The sequence below is a fragment of the Bactrocera latifrons genome, unplaced genomic scaffold (assembly GCF_001853355.1).
Source record: "Bactrocera latifrons isolate USDA-ARS-PBARC rearing strain unplaced genomic scaffold, ASM185335v1 scaffold_169, whole genome shotgun sequence".
NCBI classification, from domain to species: Eukaryota; Metazoa; Arthropoda; class Insecta; order Diptera; family Tephritidae; genus Bactrocera; species Bactrocera latifrons.
Genome location: NW_017535174.1, coordinates 48,790 through 74,724, shown reverse-complemented (window position 1 = coordinate 74,724; position 25,935 = coordinate 48,790). Strand labels below are relative to the sequence as shown.

The 25,935-nt window shown below is 35.0% G+C and overlaps 1 protein-coding gene across 1 annotated transcript in view; it reads right to left on the bottom strand.

Moving 5' to 3' along the window:
* The window catches only part of LOC108966658, a 97,075-nt gene that overhangs the window by 35,939 nt on the left and 35,201 nt on the right, over positions 1–25,935 (bottom strand). Inside the window, exons 2-6 of the mRNA XM_018929674.1 lie at positions 12,866–12,989; positions 12,340–12,463; positions 11,457–11,541; positions 10,955–11,065; positions 3,324–3,524 (exon numbers count right to left, since the gene is read on the bottom strand). Coding sequence (XP_018785219.1) covers positions 3,324–3,524; positions 10,955–11,065; positions 11,457–11,541; positions 12,340–12,463; positions 12,866–12,989 — 645 coding nt within the window. The remainder of the gene's footprint in view (positions 1–3,323; positions 3,525–10,954; positions 11,066–11,456; positions 11,542–12,339; positions 12,464–12,865; positions 12,990–25,935) is intronic.

The window sequence follows — 25,935 nt, the reverse complement described above, 5'->3', positions numbered from 1 at the left end:
CCGGTCAAATGCAAAAGCTTTCCATACAAGTACTTGATTTCGATTCTTCTGTAGCYATGTGCTATAGTGAGCAGCTTCTTGGTGAGAAATATATGGAATGAGAAATTAGTTGACTATACAGACAGACGTACGGACAGACAAGGCTAAATGGACTCAGCTCATCTCGCTTATCGTTTTTATATAATCTATATGACCTCTTTYTTGGGGTATTATAAACATCGTGGCAAGTTTAATCTACCTACCTTGATCAGGATATCAACTCTTTAGCAGGGACATGCACCAAGGGTGTCTCAGATGAATTCCAATAAGAGTTATGTGATATCTTGTTAATGAAAATCAAATGTTTTTTATTCAGTGTAAGTTTCCTGAATATATTATCGCTCAAATGGTATCCTAAAAGTATCGTTATCGSTTTCAAGTTGTTCCTAGACATGGSTTCAGTTTTTGAGTGAATAATTTAACTAATTAAAATAAACGGTTGCAAACACAAATCTTTTCTCAAAATCCGCCAGGTTGTGGTTTTAGACTGTCTCAATACTTGAGAACCTTTTGGAATCTAAAAACTTCGGTCTTCAGCAACACTTGCCTAAACGTCACCAATAGTCAAGAGTTCCACTATTCGTCGAAGCACCGGTGGCAAAATAGCAAAAATGCACAAAATATATAAAAGCTAATCTTTGAAATTTTAAAATTAATAGGATATTAATTATTGGAAAACAGAAAACTAACTTTATGCAAATTAGTGTATAAATAACGTGTTTTTAATTGAATAATATTAATATTTTGTTCATTAGTGAAATGCTCGCGCACACCGTTAAATGCATGTATCACGAAGGCTATGCAATTTTTGTTGGATTTTCGCGCATAAAGACGCTCCGCACTGATTTCATAATCCATCCGTTCATATAATTAATTTGCAAATTTTCAACCAAATTCYAGCGAAGTGGAATGGCAGCACTACGCATACATTTGTTTCACATTGAACATTTTACATAATGAAAATCTTTAATACGCTTACTAAGCGTGCCTAAATCCCGGTTGGTTGTGYGTGTGGTGGCCGCGGTTGCGGCATTAGTTCCAACATTAGTGCACCATTAAAATTTAAAATATTTAATTAAAATCAAAAAGATCACCCAACGGTTATGTGGGAAGTCGACCGTTGCACACAATACCACACACGCACGCAAGCACACAGGCACCGACACTCACAGTACTGAAACACTGCCTTAGTTGAGCGTTGTTGTTAATATGAAAAATTGCTATCTAAGCGGTGGTTGGCATAGCTGTGCAGGTATACATGCTAATATGATGAAATTGTTGCATAATATTCGCGTACTTGATGCAAAATTTTTATATATAATTAAACGAGTATTTATATGGAAACCTGCAGGAAAACCGAAATAGTTGKCAAGATAAATATGAATGCAATATTTGTGCAGCTGCCCACTTTAGCGTTACGTATACGCCGTGACATGCTAACGCTGATTAGCGCTTACTGATATAACACATCGAAAATAACCGACTTTTGGGCAACTAAATGCGATTGTATAAAMATTTTATTAAACTAACTCACATTCTAACAAAAGATGCTATCGCTACTGACTGGTATTAATTTGAGTGCTTATAACTCTGAAGGATTGCGTGTTAGTTATAAAATTAATTAAATATCAACTGTGTTGCCGATTTCAGATAGCTGCCAAATTTGTTTGGCAACAAGCAAAACGCAGCCAAATGACAACAGTAGTCAAAACGGATGAAGTAGCTGAGTAGCTAAAGAAGAAACTATATAATTATACTATTTCCATAAAATCTCTGTAAGCTTACCTCTACAAATTACTTAATTGAAGGGTTAAAAAAAATCTATTGCGAAGTGTGTGAAAAAATTATATTTCATTAGAAATGCTAATGTCTATATAAAAACAGAATTCATTAAAAATTTATATTCACCATAACAAAAAGTGCCACGTAACTAAAAAAAAACAAAAAAAACACAATATTGCATTTAGTGCGATAATCATTGCTGAGTTATAAAATCGTTTAAATTTCATACAACTTATGGTTTCAAACGTTCGAGGCTTCGTGAATGTGCATTTTGTGATTTGGTTGCTTCTATTCACATTACTTATTTATATTTAACTGTGTAACTGTAAAGCAACGAAAGTTCTTTTTTAATTATAGTTTGACATTTTGCTCTTCGCATTTCCGTTAATCCTTGCATTTATTAAACAAACAGCAAATGGCAAGCATAAATAGTGATTATGACGAAGTTGGCAGCCGACAGACAAGTGCATGTTTGCGCTCCGTTCAATCGAACAACATTGAATAGCAACGGAAGTCTTACGCTCGACCTTAAATAAATAACAAACAACATGTTAAAAGGCACTGACGTCTGCAGTGTTGCTTTGACATTCCCTAGTAGACATTTGTACTACATATTGTCAAATATAAATATCTGAGAATGCTTTATTAATTTCACAGCTTGCTGATATAATTGGTGTTTATATCAAATACTAAACAAAGAAGCAAATACTACTGTGGGCAAAAATTAGTAAGACCTTTTTTTTTTTAATTTCCCATGAAACACCGTTCGTCACGATATTTTTTTTTTTTTTTGTGGGTTTGGTGACTGAAAAATATCACATCAAAACAATCATTAGTGGTTTGTATACACTTGGCTTTCTGAAGCACATAAAGTGTATTCAGCAATTTTTACATTAAGTGAAATTAAAAAAAAAAACGATGAGTAAAAATGTTAGCTGTGTAAATAGTTCACAAATGTTGCTTTTACAACGTGTACGTTTCCAATTTCAAGAACATTGTAAAATGAAATTTTATTTGTTATTCTCAATGAAAAATACATAAATTCGCAGAATTTACAATTCACTTATTTATTAATTTAATATTAGCAATTAATGCGAACTGCAAAGAATGTATATTTTACGCTCCGAAAGCATTATATTGGTTTGTTTAATGTAGATGAGAAACTTGAGCATATATTCTGATTACTTAATTTCATGTCATTAAAAATAATGCAAGGCGAAGGCGTAACTAATGCTTATGTTACTCATTACACTGTGGCCAACGGTGTAGTGCATAAAATATGTAGTATGTGTAACGTATGATCCCGCATTTGAACTTTCCAGCTGCCTATACAAAAATACTGTCTACTCTTTCTCATAAAGGCATTTCTCATCCGCCATGGCGCACAAAATGGAATTGTAAACTAATGGCATAATTTATTTAACTTGCTCAAAGCTGTTCTATCAAACATCTCTAAATTGCTATAGACACCTGCATATAGGATAAATTCACTCTTTACTTACAATACAATTCAATGGTGATATTGGTGGAGACATATTTCTTGTGAAAGTTACTCGCTTGACACGTGAACACAGCATGTTGGTGTATGCGTGACAAATTCTTCACCAACAATCTGCTCTTAATGGTGTCATCTGCTGTGAAATCCACAACACTATTCTGAATGTGACCATTCCAGAGCCAAGTCACCGTAGGCGGTGGTGAGCCTGCAAGTTAGAAATGAAAAATAAAATACATAAATTTGAGAAATTTTCCTTCAAATAAAATAATGTGTATACCAAATGTTATAAATATTTATTATAGTAAGGATAGCAGTGCCTAGTATGTAATGTGTTGCTGCTATAAATATATATTTCATATCTGTCTCACTAAATACCATTTATGCCAAACTATTAAAGCTACATATCTCACATTTTTGCTCACGACACAAATTATATAAATGTGATTTATGCTACCGGTTGTCTACAATCGGGCACATCAAGATTATTTATGTTTATTTGAAATGTTCTTGTTGTTTTAGGTCAATTAAGCTTGACTCCATTAGCAGTGATAAACCATTTGGAAGGTAATTGTTTGTTGTGAAGACTGTTTTCTAAGCGCTTACGTGCAAATAGTGAGGATTGGTTTATGTGTGGATAAGTGTTTGGTTATTTCGTTTTTAAATTCAATTTAAGAAATTTATAAAAATTAAAATTTAGGGTAAACTTTCTTTGGATTAGTATGAGATAGACGCATGAAAATGTTAAAACTCCAAAAGAAGCTTTACAGTCGCTGTTTGAGAATAACAATAACATAGATTGTACCGAAACTATAACAACCCTCACAAATTTTTGTGAATRTATCTGGTCAAATGAAAATATTTTCCATWCAAGCGCTTTATTTCGAACGTGCAGTTTATATGGCAGCTATTGCTATAGCGGCCCGATATTGCCGTTCTCATATATTTTTCTTTGTGGGAATAGAAATTTTTGTATCAAGTATGCCAAYTTAAATATTTTTCTTAGCTATAAACGCAGCATTTATTTTTGGAAGTAAATTTAAGATGTTGCTCATATGGTATACAAGACAAGCAAACATTCGGAAAATTATATTTAAATATAATCGTATTTCATAAGAAATGCTATCGCTTCTCTAAATCACTCCTTCAACATAAGGACTTTTTGCAGCCGTTATTTTCGCAAACCCACAGTGTCAACTAGTTATTGCCGTACAAAAAACAGCGAATATGTCAAAATTATTAGAAATGCAAAATTTTCACCACTTAAGTTTTTTCTACTCTGCGCTCGGTATTTTCTCCTTTGCCAGAAATGTGCACATCCATTAAGGAAATTGCATTTTATTTATATTTTGGAACTTGGAGTAATCGCTYTACAAAGTGCAATCAAAAAATATACAAATGACAAAATGGAGCAAAAACTGTACGCTTGGCGGGAAAATGAGTACAACTTAGGGACAAATGAGCTTCACACGAAGAATCGGCGCAGTGAAGTGACGGAGGATTCGGCATAAAAGTTGTGCTGTAAATAAGCGCACTCATACCAGCGAASGCAAGTAGAATTTCTATACTCGTTAAGGTATAAGAATTTATGTCATATTACAAGCAACATACCTATGTCGGCTGGTATTTGCGATGACTTTTCCATTGGCAGACAGTTTGCTGCAGCGGCCAAGTAGCCTCCTTAGAGGAAATATTTTATGAAAAAACGTGAAAAAGGCAGACAAACTAAGTAGAAGCAGAAAGCCAATTTTGTGTCGAGTGAAAAAATGGTCTATAACATAAAGYACAAACAATAACAGCAACAACAATTTGACTGGCAAACAGTAAGAGCTGGCTATAACAATAAACCGAAATGGYGGGGTAGTGTTGATGAACCCAAATAAAATACACCTACCAGCAACAAGAAGCCTGGCGGGCAGTTACGCTTCAAGTAGGAAGTGCGAAGCTAACGGTTAGTGCTCGATGGAACCAGGAAAGAAAGCAAACGGAGTTRGTAAATACATTTTCAGCCAAATGGCATACATTGGCAACCTTTAAKCAGAACAAACACACACCAAACACACACATGCAGAAGGATTGGCAAAAGCTAAGGATTCTACGCGATTTGACTGGCTTGTTAAAGCGCTGCCTGGCCGCTCTTGATGTGGCCKGGACGCCAACGACAAATTACCATCATATGCGGCTTAAGCGCTCACCGAAAAGTCGCCAAAATTACGAGTGCAACATATATAAAGAGTGGCATAAAATGAAATTGCGAAGCCATTGGCTCCTATGCGAGCGCAGGGCTCGGTGTGTATGAAAGAGAGTGTGACCAAACGAAACAGAAATGACGACTGCTTCAACGGTAGTGCGAAATGTCAATAATTCGTGGCTCTGTCGTTGACTTTTCCACAGTCAGTTGAAAATTCGCTTTTGAAAGACAAATGATAAGGTTTGGGATATACCACGCCAACTGAAAGGAGAAAGGAAGAACGAATTGATTGCAAAGCTGGGTAGTTAAATGCTGCCGTCGTTTGGCACGTGACTTATATTTAATAAATAAGAATTTAAGAAAAAGTCGAATCTGGTACTAAGAAGATTCTACGGATATTGATTTTATTTAGACAAAATCTCAATCCGCTTAAAATTCAATATCCCTGATTTCGTGACTTTATTTATCGTAGTATAATATTTCAAACTACACTAAATTTTTTTACGGCGTATTAATAATATTTTTCCCCATACTTTGGTGTATTTGCCACTGATTATTCAATTTTAGTTGTATAGATGAACCCAAACGTCTAAAAATCACAATGAACATATTCATTTTTCACTAACGGAATACAAAATTGCGTAACAAATTAGTTTCAGTTAAGCTTATTAGCCTTAAAATGAAATTTTTCTATATCAAGATAATTGTTTGGGGATAGGTATGGTAACTAATTTATAAAATTCGCTTTAAGGAATTGATAAGAAAATTAATTAAATTTGGGAATATAAAACGATTAAAAAATTTACTTTACGGGACCACACCTTTAATATCTGATCGCTTATTGCCTTACGGAATCCATAAAAYTTCAGGTAAGATGATGCGAAATCTGAACTATTTGAAAAATCAAATATTGTTAAAAATTTTTAAAATGGTMAAGCCGTCCATTCTACAATTTACATAACGATAACAGTAAAACTATTTATCTATAAATTAAGCCAAGTAGCCAATAGCTATTCTATGGTGACTGTAGCGCTACTTGTAAATATATACTTTGTGTACTTATATATTTGCTTACACGAGGGTGTATTTTATTGCCAAATTGCATGTCACCGAAAATGCAATCTAGAAACCCACTATAACGCACCGACTTGCCTGAGGGYCTGTTGACGCGACTAGCTGGACGCTTTCAAGCAATTCAGTGCAATAATTTCACTCTCCTTCAACACCACCAAGCACGTTTGTTTCGCAATCTACACACCGCCAACAAATGCTGCGCAACTTGCCACAAGCGTTACCGTTGAAACTGTTATGGCTTTCGGTGTTATAWGGTACCCTGTGCGTTTGGTAAGCATGTGCTTTTATCGCACGCTTGCTTTGTTATTGCCAAAGTTGTTGTTATTTTTACAGTTTTAGCTTTTGTTGCACAATTGTGCAAACAATTTGTTTCGCCTGCTCCACTGACCTACTTCGGCCGTCTGTGCACATATWCGTTTGTGTTTGCGAAGTCGGCATAGGGTCGGGTGTCTTCTTCTATGTTTACGGCATAGTTTTAGGCGCATATTGGCGTTAACTTGATTGCRAGCAGTAGTAACATGAAGTGCAGCTTTGTGTGTGTGTGTGTGTGTATKTGTAACACTCTTATGAGTGAAGTGCAGCAAGATGTTAGCTGTGCTGAAGCGAAGGTGCGTGGCAGCGTCGTTTTACAAAAGCTTCTTTAGCCTATAGTTAGGCATTGAAATTTSAAAACTGCTAATCACAGTGAGTCAGAATTGGTGCGAAATGTCTTGTTGCGTAGCGACCGAAAGGGAATTCGGCATATGAAAATACCGGATTCGCAATTTTAAAGGCTGCAGAAAATACTACGTAGATACCGTTAATAACCTAAATTATAGCGCAAATTATTAAAGTATATGCATTTTTCGGAAACTATACAAATTTATAACTGTAACATGACTATTTTTATATTTTTTGCTTATTAAAATAAATGCTTTATGAGCCCAGTAAGCAGCTGAGTACATAATAAAATAGTTCTTACTTTACAACTTAATGTGGCTCAGTTAATATAATGTAGGATACAGGACATATTCATATATACACATAATATGTATATTTAATAATCAACCATATTATGCGTTACTCAGAAATAAACAGAATTTTGCTCGTACTCATAATAATAGTAAGGGTATATTATTTACTATGCACATGCATATTAATTCTGTTTAAGTGGCCTTTTTAAGTGCCACTAACATTTTTATAGGAAATGTCTTTATTGCGAACTTTATCGGACACATGTAGCGTACACAAGCCAGTTCGCATAAGTAAATGAACTCTCATGTTATAATTTATATATATATATAATATATGACTTCAATACAGACGCTCTTTGAAATACAGGGTTTACCAAAAGGAATATGTAGAAAAGCCAAATGTTGCTATTTACAACTGAAGTACAACCGAAGCAATTAGTTCTGAATATAACGTCGTTAATATTATCTCTACGACTTCTTTTTTCGGAACGGTTTAGATGAGCCACATAGCGAAAAGAAGAAACGACTGGCGCGCGGTTGTTAACTCGGCTATAATCGCGTATGCGGTGACTACGCCAATCAAGAAGAAGAAGATAAGCCCAATTTTCAAGTACTTTTCCACTAAATTCAGACATATACCATGAACCTTTACCTTTACATATACCTTTTTCCACTAAATTAAGACATATACCATGAATAGAACATTCAGTATTGACTTCTAAAGCTTGAAGTGAGTCTGAATTATTGCTAAAGACCAACCATTTCAAATAACCCCACAAGAAGTAGTCTAAAGACGTTAAATCAGAACTTATTGAAGCCATTCAATGTCAAATTTTTCTGAAATAATCGAATCTCAAAATTTTGAACGCAATAATTCGGTGGTTGCATGTGCTGTATGGCTCGTAAGTTAGAACCAGCATCGAGCTATACWGTTTTCCATTGACAATAATGCTTATTTCAAAAGAAGTACGAACCGATGATTCTACTAAACCAACAATCCCAACAAACTGTCTAATTAAGGTAAATGTATTGGCTGTTCATGAATAATTCGTGGATTTTTTTCGCACCAGAATCGCCAATTTTGTTTATTTACCGCATTCTGATGAAAGAGAGCCCTAACGGAGAAGATGATTTTCGTAAAAAAATCGTTATCATTTTCAAGTTGTTCCAAAGCAAATTAGTAAATTCACGATGATTTAGGTGATCTAGTGGCTTCAGTTCTTGAGTGAGAACAATTTTATGCGGTTGCAAGCCGAAATTCTTTCTTAARACCCGCCAGACTAAACCCCTTATTTCATACCACTAGCAGCACTATAACACTTTCTATATGCAAACGTATCTACATTTATTTCAACACGCAAGAATAACTGAAAATTAMCTTAGTTTAATTACTTTTGTCGTTTTATGCGATAACTAACTAAATTTCATGGAAAGAACGTGTAAACGGGTTATTAGCTACCGCATGAATGCYTATATGCTACCATGCTTAACTGTATTCGTGTTGGGCGAACATATAAGCACTCACTCACTTTCATGTGTGAATGTGAAAACAATAGCCCTGAAGGATATTTCTTAATATGGGAAAATATTATAAACGCTGAAGTGGTCTGCGTTCATTGCATATGGATCGAAGGTATCACTAGTTGCTGTGAAAGCTTTAAGCTAGTGCCGCAAATTGTCAGCAGCATGAAGTTTCCAACTTTTTGGTTTCTTCAGTAGCTATACTGTATATTTGTCATGGCGTATGAGCAACTATTATCAAATATCTCTTTAGTTTCATATATTGTGCCTAAAAACTGGAATTACAGCAAGACTTCATTGCAGGAAATTTAAAAATCTTTAGCACTGATAGAATCGAAATTGACGCTCTTGCAATAAGATGCACGTTATTTGAAGCTAAGCTTTTCTRAGTAGTAGTAGTATTTTCAAAATCACATCGCGTATATCGCCAGAATTTCTTATTGGGATCTTCGAGACATTTGTAAAATTGGCCACAACAACTGTGCTAAATTTGATTTATGTCAACGTTGACATACGTTAGACTATTCATTGGCGCTTATGTTTCCGTTCGCCGGCAGTATTTGTACAACTGAAACTGACAATGCCAAGTCAGAAGTAATATTTTGGTAAGGCACTTGAGGTTTGTTGGTTGCTGCAGTAGCTAAACTAGCCACTTACACAAGTTTTTATATTACTACAGCGAATATATTTCTAACGCAGGTGTTTAGTTAAGTTCAATTTTTTTTTTTTGTTTGTTTATTACCATAAACTGTTTTTTTTTTTTAAATATTTTACTTATTCATATTATAATTTTTGATATCATCAGCACATCATAATAGAAAGCATTTGACAACCGAGGCAAAATCACGTACTCTATGGAAGAAACTTTCCCCGAAATTGGGCAAAAAAATATTAGAAAAGTTAATTTGAAGTGGGCAGCCTAGGTCATCTTTTCTGTCGTATGATACAAATAGTAATTTTTTGACAATTCCTAGGTGCTTATACCAAGTAAACTTTCGGCTCCTCCAATATGTCAGTGCTACTTATAAGCGTTACCAGATCACAGCGTTGTGGTCTTCGACGTGTGCTTCATCGTTCCACGGCTGGTAGAGGTAGGTATTTACTCGTTTTCAAAACCTTTCTAACTAAATGCGTTAATATGAAATGTGGGCTTCCTGTATACTGAACGTGGGTAATGCCTGACCAAACACCACTTAAAAACATATAAAATACACCTGCATTAAAGTTCTTCACTCGAGTGTATACTTGTAGACGTGTGCCTTTATAAATATTGTGGCGATCTGAGTTTGCGATAACTAAGCGAATTTATAGCTAAGTAGTTCATSTTGACTATCGTCAAAACCGTTGATTGCTTTAGCCATGCGGTTGCAGCTTTAAGGCGGCAACTTCATATTACTTCGAACATATAACAAGAAAAGCAGTTAAATTAARCGCGGCGAACACATTTGTAATTCTAAACATTTGCAAAAATCTACAATTCTACTATACAAATTTTAATACATTTTTTTCTGTCGCAGTCCATTAGTTTGCTTAKCTTGTGAGAACTCTATGTACTTATATCTTGATGCGTCTTTCAAAAATTTATTTAACATTTTCTATGAATTTATAGTTCTATTAGTGCTTCTACGAAAATTCCGAGAGAAGTTTGCTCTTCTAACAAGCGATTCTTAAAACTTAAGAGCTCAACCTAAAGGCATATGTTTAAGTTTTTGTTGGTTTGAACAATTCATCTCACTACTAAATAGCGAACATTTTTGTGCATTTCTAGCGCCACARTGTATGTACTCGAAAAGCCCAGCGCGTAAAGCGAAATGTCAAGTACAAATAACTTTCACACTCTTGTTAAATCGTGGAAATTTTTGCCTGCAGTATTTTGAAAGGGTTTACTGTGGAACATACCGCCGTACACCACACATGTCAGATCCAGTTGACCGCCTTCCTCATACGGACCGGCGCGCGTATCCGACCTGCCATCCGAATTACTCACAATCGCCGGCTGCTGTGGTGGAACTGAAATGGAAATCAAAAAATAAATTATGAGTGGCGATTACTAATTAAATGGACGTGTGAAAGCGTTAAAAAAATTGTGCAAAAATCATTACAAAAAACAGCTTTGAAAAAGGTGTGATTAATTTGCTTTTGTGGTACATTTTTTTCAACTATTTAATATTATTTTACAATAATTAATTATGAGCTATGGATTTTTTTTTTTGTTTTTTTTTTCTTTCTTTTTTTGATATTTAACCATTTTTATTCGTATCAAAAAAATGGGTAGCAATATAACAATTGATAATGCCAAAAAAAATTCGAAATAAAATATTTAATTTTTTAATAATTTTGAACTAAATTTCGTGGTTAACCTTCTCATCTATGTGTGTATTATTTTTTGGGCGAAACTTACCGACAACTTCCAAGTTAACATTACTATTTCTAGTTTGCGAGAGTTTGAAGTCCACTCTGCAACGAAAATTCCCTGCATCTTTTTCCTGAAAAAGGAGATGGAAAAATGTATAGAAAGTGGTACACATGTTGCTTCTCTGAACTGCTTCATTTACAAAAGCTTCTCAGAAAAACTTTGATCGTACACGTTGCTACGTTGTCTTGGACAATAACCCATAGATGCCAATAAAGACAATGAAAAATTTTTCCACATAAGCACTTTATTTCGATCGCTCTCTAGATGTGTATAAGAGAGCCAATAAAGACAATGAAAAATTTTTCCACATAAGCACTTTATTTCGATCGCTCAGCTTGTATGACAGCTATATACTATAAATATCTGACCTGAACAAAGTCTTCGGAGATTTTTTCATTACTTTCGACTATAACCCATGTCAAACTTTTTGAAGATATCTCGTCAAATGGAAAATTTTTTCATACAAGTACTTGATTCCGACAGTTTAGTTTGTTTGTGGACCGATATCGCCCTATCCAACAATGAAAGAGTGTTATTAGATACTTCGGTATAATTACAGAGTAACTATTTAAAAATGTTCTCCAAGAGATAAATTGTATATACTCAAACTTTAAGATAATTATGGGTTATTTTTTGTAGCCCAATAAACCTTTAGAATTTTTTGAGTTTGCACGAATAAAGTTCCCAATATTTTGACTTTATTGTTTGTCTCTAATATCACATCCTATGGTYATAATCATAACAAACTACCAATTTTTACAAGTCTGACATTCAACAGTACTCCATATTTTGAGAGGGTTTCCCAAAAYGAACRCAASATTTAAATTTGCCWTCATTTCAATTAAATTATATAAATGTTTACACATACCTTCAGCGGATTTATTATCAATTCAGCTGGCTCCTTATGCGTGCGAAATACAGCGCGATCTTCTAGCACGTCCTCATCCCGCCAATGGGATGGCGTGCCCGCGTGCGCACCGCGTGTATCATAGCTAGAAAAACGAAAATTTATTAAAATATATTGCACTTAAAAAATCTAGAAACATCTTGATGCTTCTGGAACAATAATAGCTGGTAGACTTATTTGAAAAGTTTAAATGTTAATAATCTGGACTGCCATTTAATTTTTTCGAAAATCCGAAATTTATGCACATATACTGTCACTAATTGCCAAAATAATCAGCAGGCAGCCAMCTTGCCCCAATTGGTTTTTCTCGCTTATTCAATTTTCGGAGCTCTTCAGTTTTCATTAAACACCTTTATTGTTAATGAATTAAAATTATCCYCAACGATTTACCCGCCTTACTAGTAAGTCCGTATGTGGTTTAAAAACACAAAATAAAGTAAAACAATATTGCATAAATTAAGAGTGGAGTAAAYATTTATTTACTCACCTATAAATTGGAAGATTATTCTTATACCAAACGACCAGTAAAACTTTATCGTCTGGCAAACTGGAACCGACATCACACTTAATTTGCGCTGAAGTGTTGACCAGCACACGGAGGATCTCGCCATCTGCGAATGAAGAGAGCAAAACGGTTAGTGGAAGTTAATATGCGCACATAAATATATATTTTTAAATTTAATGAAAGTGTTTAATACTATTCATTTGTACATATTGGAACAATAAGCTACGCTGTGCTCAAGTCACTGAGCAGCTGAAGTACATTTTATTTTTTTATTGGTGCAAAACCTCTCATAAACAGATATTTTTCCTTTTTGCTGCACCGATCAAATCTAATATGCTATAGTTTTTCAAATTGATACCAGAAATTTATAGACATAACAAAGATCAAGAAATTTTATAACAACATCAACAACTCRATCTTCTTTTTTTCTTGCTGTAATAAGAGCAAGTAACTCTCAAATAAGATAAAAATAATTAAAATAAAACTACACTATATAGTCATCTCTTGCGGTCAGCCAATGCAGTTATTTACGTTAAACTGATAATTAGAGCAAGGCTGAATTATCCGGAAAAACTGATTGGATCACATATCCACCAATCAATTTTAATACTCTATTTATATAATATAAGTAAATTATCAGAATSAACAAAATTCTTCCCAAAGAAATTGCTCACTCACCTTTATAGTTGCACTACAAATTTTCACATATTAGCTTACCCCTTCGGACTGCATTTAGTATCTTTCAATTCCATTAATTATCGCCATTAAAAACAAATTTTCCCCAACATTTTTTTTTTTTTCGTCTCCACAGTTATTTTCGAGATTATTTTTACGCCACTAATATGCTTAAGGCACCCGTCTCCCCAACGCCCGCTAGCCACCCACACCGCCGCTACTTCTAGCTACATGCCTGCTGTCATTCTATTAAGCCAGCAAGATAGGCAGTCAAGCAAGCAATTTTCGAGCTGGCATTCGAGTGGCATAATGTCAGTGGCGTTGCCGCCGCATCAACGCTAATGCACGACGAAGACAAACGGGGCAGGGAGAGAAAGCCAAATTAAACTTAGCGCATAATAAATACGAGTGCCCAACAACAAATTGTCGTACGAAAGAGTAAAGAAAATAATCATCGTTCATAAAAAGTGAGTGGAATAGAGAATAACACGAATATAATTAATTAGCTCTAAGTGTCAAAATGAGCAAATAAATGGCATGGCAGAGAACGCAACAGCAAAACAAAGAAAATAGAATATAAAGTAAGAAAAAAATTGCTGTGAGAATAGACGTCAATTACTAGACGACGTTGACGGCAGCCTTGGCGCTTGCCATCACCCACTAACCCCCAAGACCGCTCTTACTCCACCCCCCGTCACTGCTTTGTTTGCTTTGAGTCGTTGAGTAGTTAAGCAGCGCATTTAATACCGAGTCATGGCAAACATTTTACCCCGCTGCCGCCAACATCCGCACTCACACGCTCTTTCACCTCGCCTGCTCAGTACACGTGCACGGCCGAATAAACTCAATTATTATATTAGACAGCTAAGCAAAATGTTGAAGCGCTTAAGCGCGCCTCACGAGAGGCAMTATTTTGTTGAATGCGCGCGAAATTGCCGTGGCCGTGAAGTGGCGGACGCGTCCGTCGCTTTCACAGCACATTTAAAAGAGTCGTGTGTGTGTTTCGCAGGTGATTGGTATTAATTTGCCTGACATTWACTTAGTTTTTTAAAACTTTTATGAAATGCTCAAAGTTTTTCTGTACTAGTCAACTTGTTTGAAAATATTTTGRTTAAGCGCGCCATTTCATTAATATATATGTATGTTTGGGGTTTGCAAAAGTTTTGACAAAATTTAAGATGAAGAAAGCAAAGTTGTTAAAGGGATGTGTAGGTGAAAGCTGTGTAAAGTTTACATTTATTGTTAAGAGAAGTTGTGGAGAAATGTATGACTATTTTATTGCTGTTGATATGAAGACTTCTGGGGTATTTGAGAAAAAGTTTTTGAAATTGATAACAAAAAATTTAAAACTGTGAAGTGCTCGATTAATGTCCACTCTTGATAGCGTACGTCAATTATGCCAAAGAAATATCGGCTACAAATACGATGGAAAAGAGCAATACATTTAAATTTAGAACCTCTAGGCCACAAGTGTTCTATCAAGTAGATGCCGATCCATTTTGAGGTTGCCTACTTATTAARGGCAAAATACAGAAACTTTAAATTTACTGAGGAATGTTAACTCTCATTCGAAAGACAATTTTTGGCCCATTCGTTGAGTTCATTCAAGCATTTCAACTGATAACTGGGGAATGACGTGTGTGGAATGCTTGATGTTTTCCTCCAAGGCCTGAGTTGAAGTGGGATTGTCCGCACAGACTTTAGACTTTACATATCCTTCCAGCAAAAATTCTAACGGTGAGATATTACAAGATGTTTGTGGCCAGGACAAAACGGGAAATTAACTGCTCTGCGAAGTGTTCTATCTATAAATCCATTGAGTGATGCGATGTGTGGAAATCAAATGTTGCCGCGATCAGGACCTTCAACTTCAGATAACAAGCTGTATTTTGTACGCTTTCAATTGGGGAAAATGTGCCAAGTCGTTCCGTCAGTCCAAATTGCGGCGAACAGCGTTTACTATTTTTTCCGCACGTGGATTTTTCTCCTGTGTACCCACAATCAGAGGAAAAACTCGTTTATATATATAAAAATAGAGAACGCAATGTTGCAACTGGCAGTTGTGCTGTAAGCTGTTGACCCAACTCTGCTTCCAACTTGCCAAGCATCGCTGCCACAGCGCAGCTATTTGGATAAGCCATAACACAGATTTGCTGAAGCGCGCAAACCGAAATTCTGCCAACATTTTGCGAGCTGTCGTTATTTGCCTATAAATGTGTGCGCATGCAAAGAGGCTGCACAGGTGAGCTGCATTTCGTAAACAACACACTTTATTCACAGAACTCTCTGCCACACCGCACTCCGCACCTGCCGTACTTGCCGCCTTACAGTAAACTGCTATTGTTTCTGGTGGCAATAAAGCAGCGCAGAATCTATTTATCGTCGGCCAATGTGTTGCACTGGAAAGGTGCAATGCTTGCCAAGCTAAAACCAAAGCTCAGTGTATCAACCATGCACACGAGGTGCAACAACAAACACAGCTATTATTGTTTTGTTGCACGTTTCATCCATTCATTTTGCTACTGCAATCGCTAATGTCAATGCCAGAGTGTTGTGCCGCAATTGATGTTGCATTGTCTTCTCCATGCTCTACTTTGCACACATGCTGCATATACACAAGCACTAACATATCTGCCTGCATTGCCATGAGTGTATGCAGCAACGTATACACAGTGCTGCTCGCCATCATAAATCAGCATTAAGTGCAAAGGAAGCTCAGCTCAATTTTAATGAAAAAAATCACTTTGCCTGGCATTAAGTCGTAATTCTAAATTGATTTCGTAATTAATCTGCTTGCTTGCTGGTGGACAGGTGTGATTATTGTATAAGCAACAGTGTCTGTATTTATTTAAAACAAATTAAAGCGTAATTTTGAAAGAGTTCGGGCCATCAAATGGTTTCATAAACAAAAGCCAAGGTGATGGTCAGATTAAGACTCAGAAGCAGGGGCTGAGGTCTGTAGCCGGCACGAGTCTTATGAATGCAATCAACTGCACAATTTGTAGGGAGTAGCTGCCTTGTAAAGATAACTAGTAAAATAGTGGTTGCGCTTAAGGAAATTCAATAAATGAAAGCATGCAGCATTTGCTGAGGTTCAAACAATTTTCAAATCACAAGAGGAAGCTATATAATATGAGCATGACGCCTGTCTATTGATGTTAAAAATGCCACAAATTCGCTTTTAATAATTTTTAATTACAATTAATTTGATGCTGACAGTGCGAAGAATATATATCGTTTGCCTCTTCTTTTTTTTACTGGGGTAGGCACCGCTTACGCGATTATAGCCAAGAATGTCATTYCCTATAGATCGAATTAGTAGATATATAGCTAAACCTCATTGTTCCTGAGCCTGAGTTCGATAACAAAAGCAGTCATTTCTTCTGAAACCATTTTAGTATATCTATTTTGTATCTAAAGTTATAACATGACAATTAAAAGGTCACTGGCGTACCATTTTTTGGATTTTATTTTTTTTTTTTTTATTCAATATCGTTCACCTAAAGGGCAGTACACTGGCTATAGCGACCCTTTCACTTTTGGATATCATTTTTGTAGTACGACTTGCGTCAGCTTCCGAGATCACCTCTTCATCACTTGACGAAAACTTCTACCAAGCAAGCATTATTTTGAGATCTGATAACCGAAAATAGTCGCTGGGAGCCAGCTTTGGAGAATAAGGTTTAAATTGAAACACTTCGAAGCCCAATCCATAAATTTTTTCAGTACTTCTTTTTCTTCAAATGCCTTCAAATTATCCAATGACGCAGATAGTCATTTCTATTTAAAAGTAGTCAATAAAAATTATTTCATGCCCATCTTTTCACTCTTCGAAGCGGATTCATCGTGTGTAGCTGACTCAGATGAYTGTCGATTGGACTTCGGAGTGAAGTGATGGAGAAGTCAGATTTATTACGCTTGAATATCTCCAAAAACTACTCTGAATCATCAACTCGTCGTTGTTTTTGGTCAAAAGTGAGCACRCGCAGCKCTCACTTTGCACAGAGTTTTCTCATGCCCAAATAATGATATRGTGTACACGTTCAGTTGATATTTTTAGAGTACTTGCTATCTCCACCAACTTCACTTTTYGGTGATCCAAAATTATTTGGGGAAGTTTCTTAATTATTATGTTGGCAAAGACCTGTTTTCTGGAGTAGTGTCCGAAAACTCGTCATAAATCAACATTTCTGCTTTAACTGTAACTTTTCGCTTCAAAACGCAATATTTTATCAACACGCGAAATTCCTTTTTATCCATTTTTTCACAATAACAACACATATACTATATAGTTTATTCTAGTAGCGCTATCTACGTATATCTTAGGTCTGGGACTTTTCCGACCTGTGATTTCGAATGCAACTAAATGCCTGAAGACATTCCCAATTTTTCTGTAAAAGGGAGTTTTGCTTTAGAAGAACAAAATAAATTATATTTCGAAACAGCAGAGGTTCTGGCAAGTACTGTGGGTCAAAAATATACATTCCGCAGACTTAGAATAGAATACTCGCAAGCATCAAATATAGAACATTTATCAAAATTTATCACCMGATATTAGAAAATGTATTGCTGTGGCAACAATATCTAAAAATCACAGAAGTCGTCAACCATGGGAAATCGGCATTAAGCGAATTTAAAAAGAAAGCCAGCAAACCAGAATTCCAAAATTTGGATTCAATATTTTATAAAGTGCCGCAATGCTTTCAGTTTCACCAAAAACATTTTAGGATTTTTCAAAAAATAGATATCTCGAGGATATCTCCATAGGTAGCAACAACTTCGAAATTCTATTGAAAATAACCTATAAAATAATATGAAATAACAAATAAAAGGAAATTCAAGACGCTACCGAAAAATGTWATATGTTTAAATATATTTATGTACTTGTGTATACATATATGTACTTATTTTCATTTATTTATTTTGGCTTACGAAAGTTTCAAGGTTTGCGGTCTGTCCGAAAATTCATTTTCCTGAAACCCCCAAAAAGTAGTAACAACCAACTAGCTGACAGCTCATAGGACTCATAGGAGTCTAGAGTCATCTTATAGTTGCTAGCAAATATATTACATAGTTAACTTTAGTACACACAAACAGCAACACACATATAAAGACACAGTAAGGCGCACATAGAAGTGAAACAAAGCCCTTAGTGCATTACTGTAGGTGAGAAAATTGAAATTAATGTTGAAGTAAATGCGTTGTAATTATATTTTTAATGTTCAACAAAGAACGTGACATGACAGTAAACATCGGCAAATARGAGCAGAGATGAGGCAACGCAAATGGCAGAGAATGTGGCATTAAAAAGAAACGCCTGCAAAGAGTTGACAATTAAAAACCGACATGACAATAGCAGAAAAACTTGCAGCCACAACAAACTTACAGAGCACAGGGGAGTTGAACTATATGGTACATACATGTATTTGTATGTATATGTGTGGATAATTGTTTCACGGAGTCTTCCGGTGGCCATAGGTGTGCTGCTGCGAAGGTTCGGTTACAACATATTGCCGTAGCAGGAATCCACATATCAATGTGTGTGTAAGTGCGGAAGTGTGGCTTTGTATACAATAGTATATCTCAGCTTTTTCACTTGACACGCTGTTACCGTCTACGCCTCGCGCTGCTGCCTCTCGGGCTTTGTTGTTCGCTGGCGGTTTATATGCGCTTGTTTGTTTCTTTGTATRTGTGAGTGCTTATGTGCATTGCAAAGTTGTGGTAATTAGATTAATTAGCCAGATGTTGAATGCTTGTCGTTTGCGTACGCTTTATTGCGCTGTTATAACCATATACCCTATATACACCCAAAACAGTACAAAACCTCTTGACATTTATATTATTACGCAAAAGGCGTGTGTGTTTTTGTGTAGTAGTGGTAATAAAACTGTAAATGAAATGTAATTGAATTAGTTTTGCTGGTTTTGYATTAAATTTGCCATGACATTTTATCAAATGCATAAGCATGTATGTATGCRTTCAAACATGTGCCTCCCAGTTGCYGTTTGAAATTTGTGACAACACTTCTACTACCGCTATAACCGTTATGTCAGTGATAAATTTCACAAAGCTGCTCTGGTAAAGTTTAGATTAAATTATGAATTTATGTGTGAGACATAAATATTTTGAATATAATTTAGTTATGGTAAAAAATAGACATAATTCGCATTAAACTTAATTAATATGCACTATACATTTTGGTGCGTAACGCAACGACCCACAAATGCACGCCAATCCGCACTTTTAGCGATTTTCGTGCTTGCAATGGTACTATGTGGAGGCTGCTATTACATAACTTAACAGTATTATATTACAAATATATTAAGTTTTTCACATTTTGTTCACACTTTCTGCAAAAATTTCAACATTTTATAAAAATTTCCTCGAGTTGATGCTTAGATTACATGTAATGTTGGGTCTTATCGTATTGTGTCAATATATTCCGTTGCAGTCGTATATCTCCAGTGCTACCAATCACATTGTTTTGTGCTATATTGTGAAATTTTAAGCTTCATTTCATCAAAAAAAAAAAAAAAAAAAAAAAAAAAAAAAAAAAAAAAAAAAAAAAAAAAAAAAAAAAAAAAAAAAATTAAGGCTGAGGAAGTTGAAAAGAGTTACCGCTGTTCAAAAATGAGTAAAAAAAATGAAAAAATTCGCTATATTTTTAAATTTTTAAAAAGAGACGATTCTGTAGCAGTTCGTGTAGCACAACAATAGTTCGCTCGCTTCTTTTCTGGACATTTCGATATGAAATATGTACCTCACTCGATGTCGACCTATCGTTGGAAAAGTCGTTGAAATTATGGAAGATATTGGTCAGGACCGTCACATAAACAGCCATGACATCGCTAAGGAACTTAACATTCATTATYATAYGGTTTTGAACCATTTAAAAAAGGCTGGCTTCAAAAAGAAGCTCGATTTTTGAGTAACACATGAATTGTCTGTGAAAATTTTAATGGACCGAATTAACATCTGCCATTCGTTGCTGAGACGAAATGAAATCGAACCATTTCTGAAGCGAATGGCAGCAGAAGACGAAAAGTGGATCAAATACGACAACAATGTGCGAAAAAGATCATGGCCCAAGCGTGGWGAAGCTCAATAAATGGTAGCAAAGTCAGGATTGACGCMTCGAAAAATTATGCCWAGTGTTTGGTGGAATTGAAAAGAAATCATTCACTATAAGCTGCTCCAGCCAGAACTGATGAGATTGGTGTAAATAATGGAAAAAAAGGCCAGAACTGATCAACAGAAAGGACTTYGGCTTCCATCAGGACAAMGATAGATYACACACATTTTTGYTGACTCGGATAGAATTGTGAGAGCTTGGTTGGAAAGTTATGATGCATTCACTATCGGACTGCCATTTGTTGCGGTCAATGCAGAACTACCTTAATGGAGTAAAGTTGACTTAAAGAGAAGCGTGTGAAAATTACTTAGCGAAGTTTTTCGCCGAGAAACCACACAAGTTTTACACTGTTGAATAATGCCTCTAGCGGAAAAATTGCAAAAAGTGGTCGACTACAATTGTACATATAATATTTGATTTATTAAGTTTGATTAGAAATACGAAAATACTTTCTCGACTCCCCTATATKTTACTTAACTAACTTTATTAAAAAAAGCTAAAAGTTAAACAAGAAATGATGTAAACTTACCGAAGATAGAATACCCTTCACAAATTAGGAAGCAGTCAATACGAGAACTTGATTTGATTATTCAGTTGACATTGCAGCTAAATGCTAAATTGGCGAGCAAATCGGCAGCTTCATTGAGAGAAAAATAAATTTCAAAGCGATATCTCTAAAACCATGGGACTATTGCGCGTGATAGATAGCATAATAGTATGCATACACTATTCAAAATATCAGAAAAGGAAAAATGCTGGGCAAAGGAAATTGTGTTTGTAAACAAATCTCATTTTATTTMCATATAAACAATTTCAATTTATAAYCTCTGCACGCCTGCAAGGTCGATTCTTTATGCTTTTAAATAGGTAGTTGTTTTTGTACACACTCAGTGTCTGCTTGCAGCATTTTGGCGAGCTTAAAACACAATATTTTCCGGATGCAAATGCATTCATACAGATTTGACACCTACGCCAGATGAAATTGTTTTCATGAATATTTTAAATTGCGTGAACGAAATGAAAGTTCCGAGCAAATGGCGAATGCCGAATAGCGCAGATGGCAACACACTTTCGACAACAAACATACGCCCACATACCTTCTAAATACAAATATTCGCACTTGCTTGTAGGTGTGTACAACACTGCCCTGACGCTACTAAAGCGCGCACAATAGCTGTTAGCATCTACTACACAGATATATAATAATTTGTATGTGTAATAAAWGCGCATGTGTATGTGTGCATTTGTAATTATTCAGCCAGCCATAACGTGGCAACACATCGTGCGCTGTCATGCTACGCGTTAAACTTGTTGCCACACATAAAGGCAAATTCATTTAAATTTTGCGTTTGTACGCGCGCGTATTGTTGTTGTTATTACACTGATGACGCTGCATGGGAAAAAGCATTTTTTGTGATGACAAGCGATGTTTGCTATTTCTTTKGCGCCGCGAACGCTGTTTATATAGGTCAGTTATTTTTATATAAAGCTAGTAATTTCGTTTAACTATTTTCAATAACGTGAAAATGAAGTTGCGACTTTTTCCGCTACTGTGGCTGTCCTRTATGATGGGCGTGCTTGCGACATAAGTGAAAGCTAAAAGCCATTTATGTGTGGGCGTGTATGTGCGCAAACTCATTTACGCTTTTTGTTAATTCTCCAATCGATCATAAAACATTATTGCGTAAATGTATGTTAGGGTAATCCTTTAAAGTTTAAATTTATATTAGATGTTTCATAAGTCACAGTTTTTCAGATTTATAATACATTTCGTAACTATTTTGGCATAATAAAATTTAGTAGAAAAATATACTTTGTCAAGTTCATACTTTTGAACCACCCTAATAATAGCGACTTTTGAACTCACTCGCGTAATTTAAAAGCTTTTAAAATAGCTATTGGTTGGCGGTAAAATAYTTATTAACACAGTCGCAAGCAGCATTCATGATTCTTTTATGAAGAGATTTATTTATTTTTGTCTTAAAAATCAGAAACATTTTTAATTACATTTAGAACTAAAAAAAAAATTGTATTTCTTGATATTCATAGTAGATCTACTACTTTGTTTCCGCCGTTTTTTTTTTTGTAAATTATATGCGGCACAAAAAGTGACATTTTCAGCTGAGAATAAGTGTGGGATGCACACAGATCTCTACAAATATTTTATTGGGTTAATGTTAACACAAATGTCCAAGATCGATATAAAACGATTTAATCGACCAGTGGCTAACGCTAGAGACAAAACGACGGAAGCAAAGTTGTAGACCTAATAATATATATTAGTTATAAAGAAGAAGCATATATCCCCTAAACTGCGCGCTATGCTGTGGAATCAATTTTTTTTTTTTTTTTTTTTTTTTTTTTTTTTTTTTTTTTTTTTTTTTTTTTTTTTTTTTTTTTTTTTTTTTTAATTTCCGTAGAGGCAAGGATGATTCTAGCAGTGAATGATAGATGACAGAAGTTTAAAAGCAAATTTTTTTTAATTTGTATATTAACCTTCCTGGAATTTCCCAAATAGCATTTTTAAATTTTTTTTTCCTCAAATTTATTTCCTAACTTCTACTTTCAATTCGCGAGCATAACGACGTCATAATTGGTTTAATATCTTGTCATACTGACGAACTGTTTCCAAACTGATGCATCTTTGACACTCTTCTCTGCTCAAAACTATAACATCCAAGAAATCGTTTCACTTCGAAGACCGTTTCGGCAGTTTGTTTCACCTGCAACTTTAAAACTTTCATCAACTGATGCAGCTGTCTAGACCTCTGCCAGCAGCAGAAAGCTATAAAACGCAGATTCATCTCAAATCTGGTATTATGAGTACGAGTTTATGAGACGACCTTAGGCACTTCATCACGACCAGCACCAGTCAATCGATGGCGCATTTTCCACTCCGAATCAACAACGCAGTCAAGATTTCGTTGCCGACTTTTCTTAAAATAGTCAACCAACGGTCAGGATACTGAGTATTAGAGGATTAAGGCGACGTGCTAAGGGCAAGGCGTAGTTGTTTAACTTTGTGGGCCAATAGAAATTTGCCAAAGTCTACAAAGCTCTGCAAACACAAAATGAAGTAACGGTGTGAGGCAGTAAAAGCAAAATAATCTCAAAGCTGGCGGAAAATGTGCGAACGAAATGAAAAGAAAGTACTCCCAAAAGAGCACACAGCTACGAGCCAGCCGACTAGACACCCGTGCAACCGCAAGTTGTAAGCGATAAGCATGGTCAATGAGAAAAAAAATATATATATATAAGTATAAATTTTGTATCAAAAAACAGCCACGCTTACTGACTTACTTACTTACTTATTTGCACAAAGGCTGCGGAAATGACCAGCCCAGGGGACGGGCACCCCAGTCTGTAGATATTCCATATATCAAAGAATTTATGTAACTCGCATAGCTAAGGCTTCGAAGCCGACAAGCTTATAGTACGTGGAAGTTAGTAGGGAAAATTTATAAGCTGATATACATATAGATTTAGCCATCAAAGAAACTTTAACGAAACGTTTATTCATTGACAAGCAAATCAATAGTGAAGCGGTCAAGCATAAAGGTATCCATCCAGTCTTAAATCCATGCATATTATGTAATGTGTATATTAACAAATATCCATACTTATATGCACGCTTTCGCTTCTTTCAAATTTATCAACCCTTCTTGCTGTATACACTAAACTAAAAGTATACTTTCTCTATACTTTAGTACCTCATGGGCATTAGAAAAGTAATTTGAAAAGTAACAAACTAATTGGTTTAAAAATAATTAAAAGAAAGTATTGGTTTTAATTAAATTTAATTAAATTTTGAAGAAAACATTTTAGCTAAAATTTCCCATTATTCAGACTTATGGCGTTAAAAAACTTTAATATTTATATACTTAATTTTTTCTGACGACTGACTAGTTCCAATAATTGCCGAAAAAATGAATTGAATTTTTTGCTATTGATTTGTTTATTTCACTGGATTTCAAACTTCGCAAAAATTATGCAACAAAAAATACTAAAAATTACTGTGGAAAATATGAATGAAGTATTTTCATATAAGCAAATTTTGTATTACAAATTACAGTTTACTTTACGGTTAGTTAAAACTTTTTCAACTTACTATAAATATAAAAAGCTTTGTAGAAGTGTTCATAGAGCTCACACATGCACATCTGGTTCATTTCGAACTACTTCTWTGCCAGTTCAAAGATGCTTGCGGAACCCTTTCCAACTCTTCTGCTGCCACATTCCGACTATAGACAATGCTTCGTAAGGCACCCTTCACACATACTCCGAGTTCCCTATGCCCTGCCGTCCGTTTGGCCATATCTAATGCTTGTCTCCCATACAGCTACAGCTTATTTGTTTATTTGTTTGTTCATCATTACACACAAACAATTTAAATCTGCAGGATTTTCGTTAAGACCCATTTCTGTCACTTTAGTTTTGCTGTGATATTTATTTTTTCGTGAATTTGATGTGTGTGTTAGTTCCAATCTGCAATCCGTTGCTTAGTGAAAGTATCTATTCGTCTGAGTATGTGTGCTTAACGGAAGCGTGTACCATATAAATTTTGAGGAAATGATTCTATTTAATGGTAGATTTAACACGTGTGCACATCTTTTATCGATTTATTTTGATGCGGTTGAGCTGGCGGATTCTTTATGCTACTAGATATAGATATAGATAGATTTCATTGATAAATCACAATGAAATGTGGCAAAAAATAGACAGAGTTAATTAAAAATGGATTGAATGTGTGATTAGTTTTTTGCGCATGTGGTATGAATGTACATAATTAAAAATATATTTATTTTTTTATGTGTTGGTTTGAGACATAGAGAAAGCCAGCCAACAAGTTATTTTATTAAAACTTATTTTACTCGAAATGACTCTTTTACTTGCTGAGACTTTTTAGTTCTTTGTCCGTTTTTTATATCTGCATGTTTGCTTGAAATGGGTAATCAAAAAGAAATAGTAGATAAAAAGAAAGTTGAAATTTATTTCGTTTGGGTTTTAGAGCTAAAAATATGCACGGAAGACTTTAATTCAAACAGCTAATTAGATCCTAAGTCTTTTAATATTTTGTATTTTCCCATACTTTTTCTAATAGATCTATTATTTCTGTCTTACAACATAGACTTCGGAAAATTATTGTTTTTAACTGTTGTATTTTCTAACTAAATGACTGAATTTAACTTAAACAAAAGTCGTGTCTATCTTTTCTTGGTAAAAGAATTGGTTGAAAAATACAGCC